Raw genomic sequence first — 24,474 nt, 5'->3', positions numbered from 1 at the left:
ATTACTATTCTATTTATTCTTTCTTTTTTCTGTGTAGAATGGGCCCGCCTATTCGCAAGGAAAGAATCCTATCCATTGCAAACAATCTTTCGGCTGTGGCTGAGTTCACCAAACCTACCTTCTTGAATGAACTAAGCATTTTCTAGGGCCATCCATATACTTTGGCACTTCATTTGGAACTTTGCTACTATATGATGGCTGACGAAGGTCTTTGGAAGTGACGGAGCCTTCACTTCATGGTTGATCGAATGCGACGACGCTGTCGCAAAGCTCCCTCGTTTGCGGACGTCGCCTTCCATATTATGCCACAAAGACCCCATCGTGCCAACAGATTTACGCACAAGCGCCATTAGTGTTTTCTTTGGCGCAATGCTTCCGCAGTGCAAACAAAGATCCCGGAATACGTCGTAGCATATGCAAGTTGTAAAATCATGTAAATAATATAGTCGGAACCATTTAAACCACGAAATAAAGAGAATGCCTGGTGAATTTCTGACCCTAACAAAGATCTGACATGAGTTCTATTATCGTCACTGAGATGTCGTGAACGAACATCATCTTTCTGAACAAATTCCGTTTGTTATGGAAATCCGTCTTCTACTTCTACTGTCTCTGTTGCGCATCATAGTCAATTGTCATGAAATATTGACCTTGGGAGTTTCTTTTTATGCCAACGTGTTAGACTGCAAGCGAGCCAGAACCATCACTTTTTTGTCATTTTTATCTTTACTAGGATTGAGAAGTTGCTTATACTAAAAAATACAATGTACAAATATTGCGTGATATGAAAAGCCAAACGCAAAATACACATTTTTCACACATTTTACTTGTTAAATTCAACAAGCAAAACATTTATTCCTGATATTGGAAAAAAATGTTTGAACATCACGAAATTATGTTTATGCTGTGCTTTTTGTGGCTGCTGACTGCTTAGCAAGTTTTTCATCGGCTCTTTTATCTTTAACATAGAATTCCTTGCAATCTTGTTTCCACACATTGATCATATCATCTTGGCACATGTTGCGTTTAGTCTGAAAGCACCTTTTGTTTTGCTCCTCATAGTTGCCGTTAGAGTCCAAGTTCACCAACATTAGGCATTGGAACCTACCTGTAATAACAAAAGTAATAAAATTTGGTAAGTACCACTAATTTTTCTATTCAATTTAACATAACTGGCGTAAGCTTCCGTGCGACAGTTACTCAAGTAACAGCCTTGGTCTGCAACGATCACTCACTTAGCACTAGAAATATTTCATTTAGTAAACTCATTTCTTCTGCATGTGCGGCACGATACTGCTTGTTGACGATACGCATTCACCCTCGTGGTTTGACACCAGGAAAAAAAGAGCTTATAAGCTGATAGAGAAGGAATCGCTCCCGCAACGACATAATCATCCAATGGCGTACATTTTAAATAAAAAGACCCTTTTTCACAACCTGTGGCCTTTGTCTGTGGCCGTTAACGAAACAGCCATGGTTTATGCGCACATTTAGTATTCTAAAATTTTGTAGTGGAAAGTGCCTGCATTTGTGTATTTAAAAACGTAGCGGTAAATAAATGAGGTGATTAAGGGTTCTTGCTGGTTACATTTTCTCGCCGCTTTAATGGTATGACGTGTCCAAGATGAGCAACTACTCAAGACAAATTATTTCAAATTAAATTGTCTATGTTGCATTTTTCAAGGGCTCGTTAATACACAACGCATAACCAGGTGATCACTACATTGATTGTGCTGCAGAATTCTCGTTCACGCTCGATATTTTAGATGAAAAGGCATAGCATAGATGCATTATTTAGCGCAATGCGCGTACACATTCACACTGTTCACTTATGTCAGATTTGAGAACCCTTCTCTTGGTGTGTGCTGCTCGAGAGGATGTGAGTAGTATTAATTACAATGTGCACTCTTCTATTGTTACAAAAATTTGTCTATGAAGAAACTTTTGTCCAGAAACAAGTATGTGATACTCTCCATATAAGCAGGCATGTGCACGCCACAAGACATAGCTATACACGAGTTCGAGTTACATCATCATAGCTTTTATTTTATACTATTCATTATTATTTAATAATCATTGTAATCATGCACAGTGAGCACTCGTCACCTTGACGCTCATTATTCCGGTTGATCATATATCCTTAACGTATTATCTGGACCGTCCGAGCATATGTATTAATCTCTGGCATCAAATCCTCCTTATGTTTGTCATTTTTTGGCGTAACCCAGTTAACACGATTAATCGTCAGAGTGACCATGCAATAGTTGTACTAAACGTGAAACGCAAATGAGCGAAAAGTGTGCTAGCATACAACCTAAACGTCCGCTATCTTTCTGCAGGGCAATGTCGCCATTCACAAACGTATGATGATAGCGCTGTTGGCGAGCATGGCTTGAACAGTGGGGGCAATCTTTCTTCCTTTTCGATGCTCCTCGGCACGCGCGAATTGCACCAGCGTATTTTCCAGCAAAACATTATCTTCACTGGTGCAACTATGCATTATATGATCGATTCTGAGCAGGTTACGTCTTACGCTACGATGCTTCTAGGGTCGATTCGGAGAGAATTGGTGAAGGACGAAAACTGGGGCTTTTACGCTGCTCTTGTGAGAAATGAGCACTGACTTTACGAAAATCAACAAAAAAATACAACCATGTAAAAACACTTCGTCTTGTTTTTTCGGGTGCTTTTGTTAAATCGGGTTTTCGGAATTTAAAAAAATTCAACAGCTGAACTAATAAAACTGATTGTGCCGTTCAGTTCAAACAGAAATAAGGCAAGCGTGTGGTTTTTTCTCCTTAAAACGGCTTCGCTTCCAGAAGCCATTCGCTAATTTGTTCAGCAATGGACCTCATCAAGTGTTGGGCCCACGGGACAGCTTTATGCTCTCCCATAGTAGAGTACGAAGTACTCTAAATCGCTAACCATTCTTTCTAAACACAATTTGTTCAGAAGTCGAAACCAATAACTATCATACACAGGTATCCTACGTGTCCACAAATATTGTAACATCACGTAACAGCTAGTCGGATTTAAATCAAATAGCCCCACTTGACTAGTCCGTGAGCACGTTTCTTCGCACAACGTTTATTCACAAGACTTAGAAACGTAAGATCGCTTATCAGCAAGTTACGTATACGTTGCCGTAAGCACGAGTCCCATGACTCAATTACGTAAACACGAGTCCCATGACTCAAATGTCGTAATATCAGGTTAGGTTCCTGCCAAAACCACTATTGATCTGGTCGCGCCACCTGCTCATGCCACAAACAGATGAAATCTGCCAACTGTACTAAAATCACGTGACATCGTGTAGTACCTCGCCAAGTCATTTGAAGTGACGTAATATCACGTAACAGTCATTCACATGAAAAATTTCAAACATGGTCACGTGAAATGTTCCCAACAAAAACCATAATTGATATGTGGGGTTTAACGTCCCAAAATCACCATATGATTATGAGAGACGCCGTAGTGGAGGGCTCCGAAAATATTGACCACCTGAGGTTCTCCCGAGAAGAACCATGTAACAGCTCGTATTGAATATCGCAATACTACGTGGCGGGTAATCACATGAAATGTTTCTGCCAAACCCACGCGACGCGTGCGTATAGTGTGGTGAACCGACCATAATATGAGAAGGATAGCCAAGTCTGACTGTATTTAGTGCTACCAGCAAAACCTTAGGATGAGAAAAAAGTTGGGTGAACTAACAAAAGCTGAAAAAAAACTAGGTCGATCACTTACTTCACAGATGGCACCACGCTTGCATCATGAGCGCAAGGTGCATATTTTTTGATCGCGGAGCACTTTAGGGGCCTGTCTTGTCAGGCAGTAATTTTATGGAGGAGGGGGATCACGCTTAATGTAATGCGTTGAATACAGGAAGTAAAGAACTAGCAGCACAAAAATCCAGGTTAAAATCAAACAATAAGTTGTACAATACCATTATTACCAGAATTAGCCAATACGTAATATTATTCCCTAACTTAAAATTATGAAATGTTTGGAAAACGTAGGAATGACTCAGAGGAGCGCGGAGCGTAATTGGGGATACCATCACCTCACCTAGCAAGCGAAGCCCCTCTCTTGCGAATAATTTCGAAGCATTTCTTAGCGAATTTCGGCGACTTTGAGCGTATCTATCTATCTATCTATCTATCTATCTATCTATCTATCTATCTATCTATCTATCTATCTATCTATCTATCTATCTATCTATCTATCTATCTATCTATCTATCTATCTATCTATCTATCTATCTATCTATCTATCTGCCTACGACTTTTAGCTCTCCTGGCCTTTTCAATTATTGTATATATACCAAATTGCTATGGCATAACAAGACTGTACGACGAGCATGATTGACTAGTCACAACATAAAAAACATGACATGTATTTTATGAATGTCATGATTTACACTTCACGGTCTTGCTGCTTCGCGTTGGTTTCGTTCACAAGCCGTTTTGCAAAACTGGTATGATATCAGATGGCTGCATGCGAACATAAGTGATAGACCCTCTCGTAGAAATCATGACACGCATGTCATAATTTTTATGGTTTGACTAGTCATGACTACACGCCACTCTCATAATGCACTCGCGGTCGTTTTTCTAGCGTCACATATAGCAAACTTTGTATTACGAATCGTAAATGAAAGACGAAGGTACATAACTCGTGCAAACATGGTAATCACGACGTGAGTATCCTGTAAAACATAACTACCTATTACGCTCGTAGCGTGCTCGCGGCCGTTTAGCTAGCTTCACATATACCAGATTTGGTAATACATGACGTGAAGAGACGACGGAGATAAATGACACGTCCAAACATAATAATCATAATGTGCGTGTCATTTAAAACACAACCATATACAACGCTCATAGCGTGCTCGCAGCCGTTTCGCTAGCAGGACATACACCAAATTCGGTATAACGTGATGTGAATAGACGATGAAGGTAAATGACACGTCAAACATGATAATAATAATATAGGTGTCATGCTAAACAAGATTACAATCTACGCTCATAGCATACTCGCAACCGTTTTGCTTGCTCCACATTTATCAAGTTTGTTGCCAGGTGGCGCAAATAGACAACGAAGGTAAATGGCACATCTAAACATGATAATAGTGATATGCGTGTCACGTGAAACATGATTACATGCTGCGGTCATATCATGCTCGCGGACATTTCGCGAGCTCCACATATACCTAATTTGGTATCAGGTGACGTGAATGGACGACGAAGGTATATGACACGTTCAAACATGATAATCACTACATGTTTGTCATCTGTGGCATGATTTACGTCCACCTTGTAATGTGCTCATTTAAAAGTGACATATCAACCTTCCTGAGTCATGCTTCGCATATTATCGATTCCCACATGTATTACGTGGGATCTGCCATTTTTCATGATTATATCAAGCTAAGAATAATTGTTGCAACATCAAGCTCATCTCATCAGATGCATAAATACTGTAAAGCTTCGCTAAACACGTAACCGCAGCTAAGGAATAGTAGCTTGGTGACTCATCGCGTGCAGTACAACCACAATGCTAGTTCACATAGGGCACTTTTCCCGCTACTTATGGTATTTGCATGGTCAGCACAATCTAAAAAAATGTAAAAAAAACAGTTGGAAACATTTTTCTAGCGTATTTTACGCCCTTCATGGCATCTCTACTCTAGCCAGCAGCTACTAAAGCTTGAAACTTTTACATTTACTAAACTAGGTTGCTTTTTTAGCCTTTTCAACTAGGTAACTACCATGTCACACGTTGTCATATCTCCCGTAAACACCACCGTATATCTTGTAGCAATCGTGACACGCTTAAGAATAATTTAGGTTGATACTAATGTTGTCGTTACTTTGGAATGAAAATTTCTTGCTAAGTGATTACAGACGTATGTAGAAGGGCAGACGATGACGAGTACACAACGCCGATTATTTTCTAAATTTCATGGCTGCTAACTACTACACAGCATGCTATTCCATAGTAGGAGCATAAATAGGCTTCAAATGGCTGCTACACGATAAACGATGCAGGCTAAGCCTTTAATATTCTATGTGCGCGTTAGCGCCTATGGCCTCCTCAATTCGTTCTTTCCTGTGTGGTGTACTTGCCACTAATAATCTATGTGGGCAATTGCTCTTCACCCATTATTCTTTAAAAGCTTATGTAATTTATTTATCTTGTTGTGGAATCGTACCTGCACATATAAACGCCAATTACCTAAAAAGGCTAGTATTGTATTATCATTTGAGTCAGATCTATTCACGGACGTTTTTTTTCAAACTGCAAGCTTCACTAATCATCTTACTGCTTTCATTTACTAGGATGTTAGTGCTTTTTGTGACAAATAAACTGTTCGTATTTAAGTAGTGAATAAGCAGGGCTTGTTTTTCAAGAGCGAACGTTCAAGTGAATTGTGTTTTATTATTTTTTAAGCCTATGTGTATTAGTGCAAAATAAAGAATTAGCGAATCGACGGGCAGGAATTTGGGGTGGCGCAAAGGGTTACGGAAAATCACGTGCTTTAGCTGGCTACCCGAACGATTAAATGCTTTCAAAAGTCCATTCTATGTCTTTCTGTACGGTTCATCTTGTACAACAGTTCATCGTGTGCGAACGGTACATTCTCACAATTGTTAACGAATGGTACAGCTGCACTGGCCAACATACCTTTGCGATAGAGTTTCAGGCAAAATCATCCGTGTATGTAGGCAGGGAAGACAGTTTTGGGAAAAAGATAGGGTGGGGGTGATATGTGGTGAGACTAAACGCAAAATATTATGAGAAAGCTTCCAGCAAACACAAGCATCGCACCGGTGCCAATGCGCACCACAACTTACAGGATCACTATGCCGAATATGCGTCAGAGTCGCCGACGGCGGCAGAAACGAAAATAGTGTGAAGGGTGGAGAGAAAGAAGGCGCCTGAGGCGCCACTGAGGGGGAAAAAATGCACAAGTTGTCAGGAGGATATGCCATCACCGTATAGTTCCGCATTACGGAAACCATGGCATAGAGCCGTGTTACGCGAAGAATAGAGTAAACTTTGGAGCAAGACAGCCTATATATACGCGGTATTATAGTAGGTGCATTGCTGATAATTGTACCATGCTTGTAATCAACCAAGCCTCTTAAATAACTGCTTCGTTGCTAAAAATTAGGGTCTAACATAATAATGTTTGAAGTTTGAAAAACAGCATGTCGACGAAAATGTGTTCTGTTCTCAGAAGAAGACTTAATTAAATTCCCATTCAATTTCGTAGGAAACAAGCTTGATTTTATTCCCAATTCATTTCTCCGAACTTTGTCGCCATTTTATTCCGATTCCAATCCGTGGTCGCAAAAATGTAGAATGACTCGAGATTCATTCCGATTTCGGAGTACCAACTCTGCAACACTGGACCACACTTGCCGCTGTTCAAATGACGTTTGCTGAGCCGTTGGCTTTATGAGCGTCTAATGTTGAGCCCATTTGCCATCCTTCATTCAATGTAGAGCTCATTGACAATGTTTGACATTGACAAACATAAGTTGCACTTGTGTCAGTCATTTCATGTGTCCAATTTATTGCCGTCCTTTTTGTGCTATATATCAGTTGGACGAAAAATAAAACAGCGTGAAAGACGGGACCAGATTAGATGACCGCCACTCGATGTTGTCCAACCAGACGCCGAATCAAACGCTCTGTTAAAGGACAATACCCATTTTCTCAAGTAAATATCTTCTTAAACAATTGCTTCTCACGTGCTTTTTGCGACGGTCACATTTAATATGATTTTTCCACGTAACATACTACACAAACATGCAACTCTAACGTGGTGCGCATGATGTTTGCATTAGTAACACGTTGCAACAGCCATGCACTGAAAATATGACGAAGGCCTTTCTGAACCGACGTGCCCGTTAACACCACACTTTTCGGGGGTGGCAGCGGAGCTGAGCCATGTTCTCAAGAAGAGTCAGCACAGTGTTTTGAGCAGCACTTTCATCATTTGAGTTGTTTTGTAGAAAACACAGGCTTTCCTCAACCACATATAACAACGCGTGCAAATGGCTACACCACTGGCTTCCTGGCGTCGGCAAAGTCGCACCATGCTTGCATCAACCGCTATTACCTGAAGCCCCATTGACAGCTTGGGATTATCGACTGAATCACAGCATGCCAAATTCGTACCAATTCTGGCAAGTCATCATCGGCGAAACGTCGGAAATTAGTTGATCGGCAAAATACCGGCAAGCGCTCAGCAACCCAATGCTGGCAAGCCCACAGCAAATCAACAGCGGAAAGCTCTCATCAGTTGGACGCCGGCTAGCTGGCATTAGAATGATGTGGATCAAATTATTGCGAGCGTAATTTGCTTACACTTTCTGACGTTGGAAGAGATCGACACTATTTCCTCCAGCTGCCTAAGCGGAATGCGAACCCACAAACCTATAATCTGAGAGTCAAGTTATGTTGTACCAGTGTACCTGCAGAGCTGAGTGCTTACAGTGCTAGCCCTCAGATTGTAGGTGGATACGTGGGCTCGCACCCTGCCGGCTCAAGACTTTTTTCACCAAACATTTTTTTCTTTCTATTTCTGCCTTTCTTCTTTTTTTGTTCTGTCTCTAAATTTGCTCTAACAATTATTCTCGCAATCAGAATTGTTCCAGACGAAATGGCGTACTTTTCCTTAAAGCCAATCGGAAGGTGCACTGGTACATTTCCTTAAAGCAAATCAGAAGGTGCACTGGCTGAATGCTGTAGCGCATTCCCGTTCATGATGGTGATTGCTTCTGTTAGCTGCTTACGACGAACGTTTGGTATAACCGCTCCACTTTTACAAAAAAAATATGCTTATGAAGATTTTTTGAAAACCAAGCTGCAAACGACACAAACAGTCTTTGCAGAGAAAAATATTCAAAGCATATTGACGTTTTCGCGTGGTGATAGCCTAATAAATGGGCTGTAGTACTGAAACTCTACAGTTTCCTTTGTTCATTGTTTTCTGTATGTCTACTTTCTTCTCCATTTTTGTTCATATCTTCATTTATTTGGCCACTCGCCTTAGTGCATGGTAGCGCACCTGATGGTACACTGCTGGTCAACCTCCTTGCCTTTCATTTTTTTATTATCTCTTTATATATAATTTGCCTATACTCGACTGGTTTCCTTAGCATTAAAAAAGAGTGGTATTTTCAGCACTCGTAAAATTTCTGGTAGAGCTGCTGAAACTAAGAGCTACAATAAAGGGTATATGAGATCTATCGCTTTAGTAGAGGAGTGGATTACCTGAACCTATTGAGTTTATTGTATCAGTGTTTTCAGAGATGATTAAAAAGTGTTTATGTGCACATTCGCTTACCATTTCTGTAAGAACCAAATCCTAAGAGCAAGCAATCATTGCCATAATCTAACACCCAGTATTTTCCTTGTAATTTTTCGCCTTCTTCACTTGGTGTTGGTTGAAAATCTTCTGTAAAAACATAAAGCCATCACAGCGCTTTCAGAATCGGTACCTACGTATGAAAGCCTAAGCAGTTTATTGCAGAATGCGCAAACATCATTATGCAATACGAGACGACCCATGTTATCTGGGCCCTTACCAAGCACAGCAACAAGAAAACAGCTAATCATGGCATGCCCACATTCGGAACTCACGTTTCTCCATCGCATAAGGCAGTGTGTGGTCGTCATTGATAAATAAAATCTAGAGGCGTACGCTCCCTGTGATTATTGAAGCAGCGACTCCTCTAATTTATTAATGCCAGCCGGATCCGCATGATCCAGCTGTTCACCACCCTCTCATCTAGCCTTTTTATGCTTTCTTCCAACGCCTACCCATCGCGTGTGCCCTTCGGTCGTGAGAAAGAGAACCCCTCATGTAGTGGCTCACAACAGAAATCATAAGACGTAATTTATGTTTGGAGCTTACAAGTTACATGGTGTATGGTGTCGTATTGATATATTCGAGGTCTACAACTGCATTCAGAAAAGCGGCAATGTTTTCGGAGGTTGAAAGGCCTCGACGGTGAGGCTTGCCGTGCAATTTGAACAGCCCTCTTTCTCCCGTGGTGGCGGCGGCCACCGGTCTACGGCACCACGCCCTCAAGGCAGATATGCCGCTACATTGAACCGGCTATAAAACTTTACTGAGTTACTAGTTGTAGCACTCAACCGTTTGAAACTAACTCACGAAAAATCCTTTGTAGTTACCTTGTTTGACGAGCAGCCGTTTTTAAATGAGAAGCATTTCTTGGCGAACTGCGGTGGCTTTAAGAGTATCTATCCATCTATCTAGCCGCATACCACTTCTAGCTCTCCTGCCCGTTTCGGTAATGATTTCAAAATCAAATTTTGTATAAAATGACTGCATGAACAACACTTTTGACGAGTCATAGCATAAAAATCATTGAAGGTATGTCACGAATTTGATGATTTACATTTCAGGGTCCTGCAGCTCTTGCGGTGGTTTTGTTCACATGACATGTTGCAAAACTGGTATAGTATGACATGATTGCATGGCAAACGCAAGGGACCGACCCTAACATGAAAATCATGGCATGCGTGTCATGTAACATTATAAATACATGCCACAGTCATGATGCACTCGCGGCCGTTTCGCTAGCGTCACATATACCAAATTTGGGATTACGGTGCAAGAATGGATGACGAAGGTATGTGACTGGTGCAAACATGAGAAACATGAGATGCGTGTGATGTAACAACATGACTACATGCTACGCGCATAATGAGCTCGCGGCCGTTTTGCTAGCTTCACATGTACCAAACTCGGTATTTCGCGACGCGAACGGACGACATAGGTAAATAACCCACCCGAACATCTTACGACATGCGTGTCATGTAACAACATGAACACATGCCACAGTCATGACGCTCTCACGGCTGTTTCACTAGCTTCACATACGCCAAATTTTGTATTATGTGATGTCAATGAATGACGAAGGCATGTGACTGGTGCAAACATGATAAATATGAGATGTGTGTCATGTGAGAACATGACTGCATACCACAGTAAACGCATGGAGTAACGAAATAAACGCTTAAAGAGTATGGCGCTATTATTGACCTGCGAGAGCGCCGTGTCATGTTTTCAGCCGACCGAGCAATTGATGTACCGGAAGATGAACGGCGTCTCGACGTACTTCGAGTTTCTCCAGACAGCGTCACGCTTCCTCCTCGAGCAAGTGCCTTGGGCGACGTCACATGCTGCAATTTGGGCGATGGTATATCTGTGGCCGCAACGAACTTGGAGCACCTTTTGAAACAAGACTTTTGTGTAGCCAGAAGTGTCATACAGCTTCGTGGGGGCTGATCACAGTTGTTGTTGCGAACTTTAGCAGTTGTCACAAACGAGCGCTCAAAAAAGGGCGCGCCGCCGAATTCTTGCGACCAACTGCTAGAGAGGCACCTCAAAGTCAACGATAAAGAAGAAAACAAGCATCCAAAGTATCCCGGGGCGCGCCGTCCCTCCTCCCCTCGGAAGCGTAGTCCGCCGACTAACCTCCTCACATCAGCGGCCAGCAAGCCCTGGAAGGTTCTCGAGGGAAAGGGGCGTGGTGATGCAGAGTTGCGTCATGTGTCGCGGACGGCCCTCGAAAAGTCTCGCGCTTTCCCCAGCCTTCCCTGCACATCGCGCCAACGGAAATGATGAGAATTTTCTGTAATCCAGCGCGAAGGGTGTTTAACCTAGCAGCATAGATGGGAGATCAGGAGAAAAAGGAAGTTAGCGCCAGTGTGCATAGGGTCATTCAGCCGTAACGGCGAAGCCTTTTGTCCTTAGCGACAAAGGAGGAGAAGAAGGAAGTTAGCTCCAGTGTGCGTAGGGCCAATCCGCCGTATCGGCGAAGCCTTTTGACCTTAGCGACAAAGGAGGAGAAGAGGGAATGTTGCGCTAGTGTGCGTAGGGTCATTCCACCGTATGGGCAAAGCCTTTTGTTTTCAGTGACAAAGGAGGAGAAGAAGGGGATTTCGACCTGAGGCGTGAAGCCTCTGCTACAGACAGGAGTGTGTGTCTACCACCAGCGAGTGAAGACGCGTGGCAACAGCTGCGCGTGGGAAGCCGACGTGTTACCGCCGAAGAAGTTCGGTGCTTCGACAGCCGCCAATTAAGAACGCGAGGTTTCCTGGAATAGAAGCTTCGGGGGCAGCAGAATGACAACGGTGCCGGATTTGAGTGAGTGGTTCTCGGAAGAGTATCATTCAGACTTTTGTTCCAAGGACTTTGGACTGAGTAAGTTTTCGAAGTATTTAGTCTTTAAGTGTCTTGGTTGTTCGATGCATGCGATTCATTGTAGTGTGTATGGTTGTCTGTGTCCGTTGTTTCGAGTGTGGCTGATTGTAGTGTGTATTACGTTGTTTGATTGGTGACATATCGTAGTCAACTATTGTCGAGTGTACATATTTGTGTATTGTTTTGATCTGCCATATTTGAGAAGATAATTTTGTTTTGCTTACAAACTTTCGGCTCTGACTTGTTCTTTGGGCCACAGCCGGCGTCCGCTGGCGCGCCAAATAGGACCACTGCTGATTTGTCAACGCTTTCGTGGTGCAGTTCGGGGGGCCGATACTTCGGCCCTTGGAATTAGCCCGGCCTCCCTAACTGAGGGGACCTGTGACAGCAACGAGCATCGACACCTCTACCAGGGCACTTGAATTGTTTTTGTCAACGAAATAGAAGAAATTGGCAACGGTTTCACGTCGGAGGCCACCAAAGCCACAGAGAAGGCATTCGGCAATATCGACATCAATCCTACGCTGTCGATCAGTAACAAGACCGCACTGCGCACGCTGTTGTTTAAATGTCGGTCCTGCTTCGCAAGTTCCATGGTACACCAGACATTCATCACACAGCACGGAATAACCACGTACGACGACGCACGCACGATCAACCAGCATTCTTACCACGTGTTGACAAAAGAACGTGAAGCGGTACATACGCAAGTCCGAAAGGGGCATTACGATGGAGTCATCGAACTATCCAACAACCAATGGTCGTCTCCGGTTGTCATGGTCAAAAAGAAAGACGGGTCACTACGCTTTTGCGTCGGCTACCGGAAGCTTAACAACGTGACCAAAAAAGACGTGTACCCGCTGCCGCATATTGATGACTCGTTCAATAGATTTTGCCATTCATAATGATTCTCTTCTCTGTATCTGAAAAGTGGTACTAAAAAATTGCTGTAGATGAGCGATACCACGAGAAAACAGCCTTCGTGACTCCAGATGGCCTTTACCGATTTCGTGTGCTTCCTTTTTCCATGTATTCAGCGCCGGCTACCTTCCTGCGAATGATGGACACTGTCCCCATCGATCTGAAGTGGCAGACTTGTCTTGTCTACTTTCACGATGTGGTGGTCTTTTCTGCCGTGTTCGAGCGACATATTCACCACTTGCGCAATGTTCTGGAAGCTGTCCGATCGGCGAACCTCACACTAAAGCACAGAAATGCCCCTACTCTTATAAGAAACTCAATATTCTTAGACATGTAGTTAACGCCGGAGTTCGTTTCGAACCAGACAAGCGCCGGTGCTGCCGAATTTCCAGCTTCTATCGATAAGAAGCCCTCTGGCGCTTTCTTGGTTTTTGTGCCTACTATCGCAGGTTAATTGACGGCTTTTCAGGGATAGCGGAACCCCTGACTCGCCTCAGAAGGCCGGACACACCGTTCATGTGGGAAAACGAGCAACAAGCACCGTTCGCTAAACTTCGACAGCGCACGCAATCAGCGCCCACTCTCACTTATTTCGGTGATGCTGCTGACATGGCGGTGCATACTGACGCCAGCAACCTTGGTCTCGGTGCAGGGCTCGTTCAGTGTCAAGATAGCATTGAATGAGTCATAGCTTACGCCATCCGCCCTCCAAGCCGTGCCGAGACGAATTATTTCACTACGGAGAAAGAGTGCCTCGCAGTAGTGTGGGCAAATCCATAAGTTTTACCCATACATTTTGGTCGTCCCTTCAAGATAGCGATAGACCATCATGCCCTCTGTTAGTTGGCAAACATGCAAGACTGTTCGGAATAACTACCACGGTTGGGCTTGCGGCTACAGAAATTTGACGCTACCATCGTTTAAAGTCGGCCTGTAAGCATGAAGACGGTGACACACTGTCGCGCACACTGCTTCATCTCGTCAGTCAGGGAGCAGAAGACGACGAAGGCTTCCTGGGAGCCATTAACTCGCCGGACCTGAGGGGACGACTGCGTGACGACGAAGAAACTCGAGCAATTTTTTATCAATTGGAGGGCCACGACACAACCGTACCACATCATCTCCCCCGCTCGTTGACGTAGTTTTGCCTGCGGGACGGCTTGCAATGCAAGAAGAACGCCCATATGAACGACCGTGCCTGTGTACTTCTTGATAGGTCCTCGGAACATGCATGACGAAGTCCTCTTCGCTTGTCATGACGAACCCACGTCTTGCCACCCTTACATTTGCCAGAATGACCGAGAAGTACTATGGCCCTAGAGTTTCGAGATGCGTCAAACAATACGTCAAGGGCTGTCGGGAATGCCAGCGCTGAAAGCAACCGTCTGTTAAGCTGGCTGCCTTACTTTAGCCATTTGAAGCGCACTGTAAGCGGTTCGAACAAGTTGGTATGGTCATTCTAAGCCCATTTCCCTTTTTATATGACGGACACAAGTGGGTGATCGTATTAACCGATTATTTAACACGCTAAGCTGAGACATAAGCGATCCCTCAAGCCATGGTCTCTGAGGTAGTGCCATTTTTCATGCGCCGCACTGCGTTGCGTCACGGTGCACCTTCTAGCGTCATAACAGACAGAGGCACAACATTCACGACACAGCTTATGAATAAATTTTACATGCTAAGCGATTCTTGGTGAACTTCGGTGACATTGAGCGTATCTATCTATCTATCTATCTATCTATCTATCTATCTATCTATCTATCTATCTATCTATCTATCTATCTATCTAGCTTCCTAAGACTTCTAGCTCTCCTTACCGTTTGTATGATGGTATCAATACAAAACTTGGTTTGATATAACATGACTGTATGACAAAAATAACTGATAAGTCACGACATAAAGATCATGAAATGTATGTCATAAATTTCATGATTTACATGTAATGGTCTTGCTGCTATTGCGGTGGTTTCATTCACATATTGTGTTGGAAAACTAGTATGGTATAACATGACTGCATGGCGAACAAAAGCGAGAGACCCTAACATCACATTCATGAGATATATGTAATGTAGCAACATGACTACATGCCGCATCAAGATGTGCTCGCAGCCGTTTCGCTAGCTTTGCATATACCGAATTTGGTATTACGGGACTGGAATGGATTGCGAAGGTATGCGATTGGTGCTAACATGATAATCATGAGATGCGTGTCGAGTAATAACATCACTACATGCTACGCTCATGATGTGCTCGCGGCCATTGCGCTAGCTGCACATGTACCAAATTTGGTATTATGTGACGTAAATGGACAACATAGATAAATGAGACGTGCAAGCATGATGATCATGGGATGCGTGTCATGTAACAAAATGACTACGTCCCACACTCATGATGCACTCTCAGCAATTTCGATACCTTAACATAAGCCAAAATTTCGTATTGTTCCTCGTGAATGGATGGCGACGGCATATGACTGGTGCAAACATGATAATCTAGATATGCGTGTCATGTATGAGCGTTATTACACACCACACTCAAGGTGCCAATACACTTCGACGTGAGCACGGCGGCGTTTGTTTTATTGCGTTACGCCGGCAATGCCACACCAGCCGCCAAAATCCCCCTTCTAGAAATCAGTAGATCAGCTCACTCCCCTTCATGGTGTATCTGCATGCCATATACTCGTAGGCGCACGCTGCGCTCCGTTGTTTTGACGCATGCCCGTTTGAGCGCACACGGCGTCACTCCGTCACGAAGAAAGGCAGACGCTGTGCTGTGTAAATTAGGAAATGCGACATGCTTCATTTCGCACCGGTTGCCACTGGGCCGAACCGACGGACGCTTGTCGCGCCGGTCACGTCTGGTGTCACCCTATTAGGTCATTCCAGCGACGTAGGCGGCGCCATGTAGCAATGCTCCGAAGCTGTCACACGGTGAGAAAACTGCGACGCAGTTCAGTCTCTCAGTAGTCATAAACCAATGAACATGTCTTCACGCTCTACGATGCTGACGTAAACGCTCGCGACATTACCCTATTGTCCGCCATTTCGACCCTCCGCTGTGCGCCTATAGAGAAATTCCACAAGACTTACGTCACGAAAATGCGGTGGCGCTGTCTTGGTAGTCAAAAGACGCTCTGCCTACCGCAGTTTCTACAGGGTTTTCAAAAGTGCATGCACCATCAAAAACCCAGTAAGTCAAGCAATGAGAAAAAAAAACGGTAGGCCGACGAGTTGCATCGCGGTCGGATGCGAGTCGCATCTCACAACTAAATTTTGTTTGTTGGCGCACATCGCAGCCCTCAGCGATTATGGCTTTCACAACGCTTATGGCGTCTTACAACGTCGTTTTGTTGGCGCATATCGCAGCCCTCGCCGCTTATGGTGGAAGTTGAGTGTGGACGTCGCTATATTTCTACCCATAATGTCGACATCAGCCTACCTTTGTTTACAAACACAAAATACAGAACTGAAGCTCCAGTTTGCGGAACGATGACAACGCCACGTCTGGCTTTGGCGGAGAGCTCCTGAAGTCTTGGGGAGAGACGTGGAAGAGACAGAGATAGTGGTTCAGGAAAGGAAAAGACGCAACTTCTCGAGCCCTCATTAGGAGCACGGCTGAGTGCCTTTAGGGGAGGAGGCAATAATGATGTGAAGAAGAGAGAAGAAAAAGAGAAATGGCATCCATGATCAAAGACGCGGCGGGCAGCTTCTATAGCCGGTTGTCGAGTCCAGTGTCCTCAAGGAAACAAAGAACCACCTTGATGGCCTGGATGTGGTTCCATGCAGGAAAGAGAAGGTTGCTCTGTGTAGCCGTTGGAAGACCGTGGCGACCGAGTGTAGTGAGCAAGACGCTGCGTTCTGTGAGAAATACTGGACAAACACACAAGTGGTGCTCGATGGTTTTATCAGCCCCGCACGCAGTGCATGCCGTAGACGAGGCTCTGCCAAGCCGATGACGCTGGGCCGCAGGCCAGGAGCAGTCGACGCAAAAGCGAAGTGGCAGAGATTGCTCCCTTCTGGTGAAACCCCGGTGAGGCAGCCGGGTTGGGGGTTTTATCCTTGCTACTCGATTGTCAGGGAGGAAGCGTAGCAAGAGCCTCCTCAATGTGAGCTTCTAAAAGTCTGAGGCGACCGCGGTATGGTACGCAGGGACGGTGGAGTGATAAGCTTTTTTCACCAGGGCGTCAACGTGCTCACTTCCTTGATTTCCCACATAAGATGGGACCGAGTGCAGAGAACATCAACACCACTGGCAAGGATGGCGTGCAGTTTGGTGATGGGCAACTGCGTTGCGAAGCCTGTTCGTTCCGGCTTTGCCAAGGCCAGCAACGCAGCCCTTGAGTCGTGCGCGATAGCTCCGGGGCACGTTGGCGGGGTTGGCTGCCCGCTGGTGAACTGCCATGGGGAGACCGGCCGTCTCTGCAGTGGTAGAGCAGGCGGCAAAAAGCAGACGGCAGGAGGCCGTCCAACCAAGTGCTAGCATAACGCAGGAAGCTGTGGCCGAGCCTGTGTCTGGGATGACGGAGCCGTTTGTGTACGCAATAAGCCTTCCAGCCAGCTCTTTCTCTATCTTTTAGGCAGACGCCTGCTTGAGCGCGCAAATGGGTGAGCGACGCTTGGAGAGCCCTCCCAGATCAGTGTTGTTAGCCAATGGTTCTTCTGTTGGCGAGGGAAGAGGGACGGCTGGAGCACCCGTCCCACAGCTGCTTGATAGATCTGCAGTAGCTCCCCATCTGAGATCATGCTCGACTTTGCAGTTGCGCAAGCAGGGGGCATCCATCGAGTGTATGGGCTAGCCGATCAATGCGCAGAAGCCCACGTTAATTTAGGAGCCAGGAGAGAGGCCAGACCCCTGCCTCTGCCAGGGTGGCTGTGACTTGAGAGGACCGTGGCCGGCCGAGGACACAACAAATGAAGCTGCTATGCAGTGACTCGAGGTGCTCCAAAAGCCGCTGAGGAAGTTCTACCCCTGGAAATGCGTACAGCAGCCGTGATGTGGCTGCTGCTGTGTAAAGGCGAAGCGCCATGATAGTGAGCAGCCGCGTCCACTGAGGAAGATGCCATTCACGGCCTTTTGGGTTCTCTTCACCATGCGTATGGCTTCTTTTACTGCAGGGGACCAGGACAGCCTATGTTCGGTGCGAAGCCCGAGATAGGTCACCACACTCTCCCGAAATATTGTGGTGCCCTCGATGGTTAGATGGGCCACTCTGCTGCGTGTTCTTGGTCTGGGGTGCACAAGGAGTGCCTTCGTTTTAGCGGGAGAGACAGCCAGACCTACATATGCGACATGGTCGCCTACACCATTCAGTGCACTCTGCAGGCAAGATCGGACAGTTTGCAGATTCCTGGTAGGGCCCCAGTTCCACAAGGTAACGTCATCAGCATATATGGAACATTGTACAGGGTAGTGCTGGCCGGAAGGAATGACAGCTAATAGGCGTGCCAATGCGATGTTGAATAAGAAGGGGCTCAGTACAGAACCCTGTGGCACCCCTGTCCATACCAGTTGTGGAGAGCTGAGCGCGTGGCCAACTCTCATGCCGAAAAATTGGCCCGACAGAAAGCCCTGCGCAAAGCAGAGTATGCGGCCGTGCACGCCTAGGGCTGCTAGTACCTGCATGACTACCAGATGTGCTAGGCCATCAAATGCATATTTCACGTCCAAAAGCACTGAAAGGGCCGCCCCTTTCATGATTCTTGCATGCTCCAGTGCAGAGACGGCGTCACTAATCGAGTCTGTTGTGTGGAGGTGGTGCCGAAATGCAGTTTGTTACTCGGGAAAGTAGTCCAGGGCCCTAGCAATCCACTCAAAGAGGGCCAAGACCATTGCTTCCATCACCTTGCAGGCGGCTGAGGTAAGAGAGACAGGCCTGTACATTGAAGGGGTTGACGCTGGCTTACGTGCTATTAAGATCGGCACGATGATGACAGTAAGCCAGGTTTTTGGTAGCTGTCTGCTGTCTAGCTCCGAGATCTTCGTGAAGCTGCACTGCAGGTGGCACATTGTGAGGTGCTTCTCTATATCTTTTTTTGTTCGGTTCAACATTCTCAACCCTTATTCTTGCTTTCTTTATGTTGACAATTTATTTACATGCGGTCGAGTGCAGAAGATCAGTTGCTGCAGGTGACAAAGACGGTCATGCGTTTATATGCAGAGAACTATGCACTGTGGAAACGTAAAATGAAAGTAATCTCTAAAAAATATAAATGGTTTGTTCCCTACAAGCCGTCATTCGAGGGAACATGATGTGTTAGGAAAAAGTGCGAAAACAAAGATGTTACCGAAAAAGATTCGTTGCCATATTTCTGTACACTCATGCCACCTGAGTTTCCGGATTAAACATCATAGCCACTGCCACCGCCATTACCAAATCCAGTCACTCGTAACATTCTTCGCATGAAAATTGCCTTATTAGATGCGAAGCAGCTGTTTGACTGCCTGCGTATGCTGTCTCGTTGAAGCGGTGCCAGGTAGGTCGTAACAGCTGGGCGTTGCCGTCACTGTCTTTCTCACCCGCAGCAGCTGCTGGCTCCTGCACCCGCTCCCAACACAGTTCTCTCTCGCTTCACTCTCTGCACCGCCTGCAACCATCGACCACACGTAAAGTGGAAACACTCGACAGATTTGTTTCGAGTCCACAGCAGCTGCACGGACGTGGCCTGCATGCCATTGCAAATGACTGCCAGGCAACGTCCGCACGGCTGCTACGAACGCGTGAATGGATTTGTCTAGTCTTTCAAGTCACTTATCTGCGACGAAACTCACACGAAACATAACCCGCCTCACGTGCGTGTCTTTGCATTTCAAGTCAACGTTTACTCGTGCAATTTTCGCTTCAAACCGTTCTTCCAGCACTCGCGGTGCGCCCGTTTCTGCTTTGCATCCCATCAGGGTTCCTTTCAGGAACATGATCTATAGTTTTTTGCGCATTTTTTTGCTAATACACTTAGTTTTCAGCTGTTTGCAGTACTGTTAAAATATCTGAGCCCTGAGGATGTGTTCTGAAAAGAAGTTCCAAATTTATATACGCACATATAGGTAAGAGCCATACTAATAGGTACTTTTTGTAGACTGCACTTAGAAGTAAATAGCAGTATTACAAAAGCAGATGGCGTCTATATTTCAGCTCGCATTTTCGTAGTGGACTGTATCAATACTGAAAACATCCTTACCGTCTTCTGTAGGTGTCACAAAGGTGAATAGCCAACCCTGTCGTTTCACTTCAAAGCTTGCTGTCAATTGCTATAAAATACCATGTAAAAATAACGTAACATTGAAAACAATAATGCAAACATCGACGTAACATGGTTTAGTGTTGCATTAATGATTGATTGATTGATTGATTGATATGTGGGGTGTAACGTCCCCAAACTACCATATGAATTTGAGATACGCCGTAGTGGAGAGCTCTTGAAATTTCGACCACCTGGGGTTCTTTAACGTGCACCCACATCTGACCTCAAGGGCCTACAACATTTCCGCCTCCATCGCAAATGCAACCGCCATAGCCGGGCATTGACCCCGCGACCTGCGAGTCAGCCGCTGAGTACCTTAGTCACAAGACCACCGCGGCGGGGCATGGTTTAGTTTGTCGTTTCTCTAATACTCCACAGCTGCAAGAAACAGTCGGCTCACAACATGTTTTCCCTCAGTGACAGTACGACGTACAGAGAATTGGATTTAGTTTTTGAAGTCCATGCAACCGCGTATTTTTCACTATGGGTCATGAAGATTCGTTTTAAATATAAATAAATGGCTGCTAACGGGGAATGACAGACAGGAGAATACGGCTTTTAGTTAAGGCGTCCGCTGCGAATTTTTTACAGTTCAACAACGCACAGAAGAAATCTCCCACCGGTACCACTGTGCAGGTCAAAACGTAAAACTGGTTACGCACTAAGACTACGACGAGGGACGAACGGGTGCCGCTTCAAGGAGCTTCGCCCCTGAAAACGCAGCTCTCGCGCTCGGTGGTTGGGCTCGTTCAACCACGTCATCCGAACGTAACTTCTTGGTTGGATGCCGAAGAGGGTAGGGAACTGATTTGGCTTCCAAAGGCTACGTGGAGGAGCGGCAAGGGTTTCGAGCTCGCCTTCTCTCATCCGCGTTTCGCGCCGCTTCAAAAAAAAAAAAGAGTTTTCTCAGTTCGTAATTAACCGAATAAGAAATTCTTGTGACATAATGTTGTTCACACCGGGCGCCCAACACCTTCTATGGTCTAACTAAAATTTGGTATAGGGCCTGGCAAGTGACCCTTTAACATCCGACCCCTTATTGAACCAAAATTGCTGTTTTTGGAAGGCCTGCAGATTTATATTATGAATTCATAAACTGGCTCGTTGTCTTGCTGACTTCGATTGAAGTACTCGGAGATTTCTGAAATATCTTACGTAGGATCATAAGAGTCGTCCAGCTCGTTCACAACTTTCTTTTACGTTGCCGTGTTCGACCTCTCTGGCTCAATGCTTCCCCACAGAATATCGATTGTTTCCAATCCAAGTGCGGCTACCAGCAGTGGTCTCTTAGAATGATGATTATTATCACTCGCTCCGTAATATTCTTCAGCTTTATAAAGGATGACGGCCACACTTTATCGATGTCGAACACCGGTAGCACTTGACTCATGCTGCTCCGTGGGCCATTTTTATCTCTTGGTCTTCTCCGAGCGAAACTCTCGTTGCCAATCTTCTAAACGCAGGTGGCTGGGCCGCACCGCAATGAACAGACAGACTTCGTTCAGCAAATAATATGCATTTATTTGAAGCACGTTTACCTAAAAAAAACAGGGCATGCACAACGTGTGAGTGCGGATCAGCAACTGCTGGCTTCGAAGATGCTAACGACTGATTTTCTTCTAAACAAAGGATAATTCATATGGGATCACATTTCGACAGTGCTAACCACATGGTGTTGTTAGAAGTGATAAGGCTTTTACTTGATAGGATATCTTCAACAAAACTGAAAATATCAATTACACCTGTTGTATAGGGCCAGAGAAGCATGAAAATTATACGTAGATATCATGAAGATTAAAGCATCATAATCTTCAAACGCACAACAAAAAGACAACCACTAAAGACAGCATTTTTCTTCTATCGCAGTCATGCGCGGCAGGTATTCCACCTAAAGTGACAATGATGATTGATATGTGGGGTTTAATATCCCAAAACCACAGTATGATTATGAGAGATGCCGTAGTGAAAGACTCCGGAAATTTCGACCACCTGGGACACTTTAACCTTCACCCAAGTCTGAGCACACGGGCCTGCAGCATTTTCACCTCCATCAAAAATGCAGCCGCCGCAGCCGGGTTTCGTTCCCGCGAACTGTGGGTCAGCAGCCAAGAACTTTAGCCACTACACCATCGCGGGGGCACTATGTGTCACGACAGGAGTAAATATGATTCAACCATGATAATCAGCCCTATTTTCCCCAATGCACGTCTGTAGAATGACGAAATGCTAGAATGTCTCTATAATTTTGATATCAAGCTATTTAGCGCCGAGATTATACTGACCGTGATGGAAAAATGTAATGCTGCTACAGACAAATTAATACATTTGCAATGATATATATCAGAAAAGTTTGGCAGTTTCTACGCTTTTTCTTCGTAAGTTAGACCTGAAGAAATGCAGTAACAGAAAAGACACCTTTAGTGCAGCTAGAAAGTTCTGGTGGTGATTCTTGCTCACACGTGGAAAAATTAAATTATAGAAAATAATTCTTACATGCAGTGCTTTCTGCTCTGTGCCACGGTATACACCACCACCGGGATCTGCGCCATGGTGTGGTAGGTGGGCGCGCGAGGTGATACCCGTTCATTTTGGGGGGGAGTGCAGTGATTGGGACATCCGAAGAGAAGCACGCCGAAGCACTCACCATCTCGGAGGCCAAGGTTACGACGACGGACAATGGCAAAGCCCCAGCAATAAGCTGTCGTTTTAGGTGAATACGTATGAGATCCTGATAGCTTTGAACTTGAAGGTTTAGAGGCTCGATGTTCACTCTGTCGTCTTTCACTTACTTGATATGTTTTTATATCTGCCAGCTACACTGGCAGATATAAAAAAAATATCTGCCAGCTACACTTCAGACAGCACGTGTCTTAGCAGCTATGCATTTCTTCGAACGTGATTTCTCATTTGGTATCTGAGAAGTGTAACGAATGTATGCTTCTGAATATCTTTTCATAGTATTTTCATTAAGTCCTAATAAATGTGGTTCACTCCATTTCATTTATAGTTCAGCCACAAGGTATGGATTATACTCAATTCCACTCAATCTAACTATTCCCACTCAATCCAAAGCCCACTCAATCTAATTATTCATATTTTTTTACCCTTGAGGCTCACTGTCTTTCAGTTACGCCAAAAAGGATAGTTCAGAAGGAGACTTAAGTAATCAATGCTTACTCTATTTTGTTCGAATTACAAATGCGAAGCATTCTTTGAATCACTGGTAAATAAATGAATGCTTTCAGCGACTTCGTTTACGGTCAATGTGGTCAAGAAAAAAGTAAAAGTTACTCACATATACTGGCATTATTCTCCTAGTATTCAAACTGAAAATAAATTTGTAACTGTATCATTTCACTTAGTGCTGAAATTCCTAATGTGAGGCATTTTTAGAAAGATTCGCCCATTAAGAGTCTATCTATCTATCTATCTATCTATCTATCTATCTATCTATCTATCTATCTATCTATCTATCTATCTATCTATCTATCTATCTGTCTGTCTGTCTGTCTGTCTGTCTGTCTGTCTGTCAGTCTATCTATCTATCTATCTATTTATCTATCTAGCCACCTGAGACTTTGAGCTCTCCAGATTGTCCTCAGCTGTGTTCCAATTGTTAGACAGCACGTAGACAGTCTACGCAGACTGCTTAGAACACATCACCTAGCCCATGCTGTCCGAGAATTGGAATAACTATGGACGGCTTTTACGTGACCATCCGCCACCTCGCGTCGAGAATAGAAAGCCAAAATAAACAAACGTAACAGTTGTATTTTTGGCTTATTTTGGGTGGAAATCTTAAAAAAAATTAGCATTAATCATATTGAGTGTCCGGAGAAGCGTCTGTTTGTGTGCAGACAACCATTCCGGTAAGATCAAATCTATCTGAGCGATTCTTTAAGCCACAATCTTGTTTAAACAGCAAAATAGCCTGCATCGTGTTTGTCTACGATGTGGTCTTTTCAGAGCTGTATATTTTGCCGGCTACGTGAGAATTGGAAAGACACTTAAGATGGCCACCATCCATTTACCTGTCTATTTAGCCGTTTACGGTGAGTA

General features: G+C 44.7%; 1 protein-coding gene across 1 annotated transcript; it reads right to left on the bottom strand.

Moving 5' to 3' along the window:
- Nucleotides 1-863: 863 nt before the first annotated feature.
- Nucleotides 864-23,737, bottom strand: LOC142766941 (uncharacterized). Its single transcript, XM_075868133.1, has 4 exons — nt 23,711-23,737; nt 20,353-20,422; nt 9,362-9,472; nt 864-1,108 (listed from the first exon to the last, which is right to left on the bottom strand). Exons 1-4 carry the CDS (start codon nt 23,720-23,722, stop codon nt 900-902), a joined length of 402 nt encoding a protein of 133 aa, XP_075724248.1. The 5' UTR covers nt 23,723-23,737; the 3' UTR covers nt 864-899.
- Between the last annotated feature and the right edge of the window lie 737 nt (nt 23,738-24,474).

This window comes from Rhipicephalus microplus, chromosome 7 (genome assembly GCF_043290135.1).
Source record: "Rhipicephalus microplus isolate Deutch F79 chromosome 7, USDA_Rmic, whole genome shotgun sequence".
In the NCBI taxonomy this organism is placed as follows: domain Eukaryota; kingdom Metazoa; phylum Arthropoda; class Arachnida; order Ixodida; family Ixodidae; genus Rhipicephalus; species Rhipicephalus microplus.
Note: the sequence above shows the minus strand (reverse complement) of the source record. Positions and strands in the feature narration are given on the sequence as shown.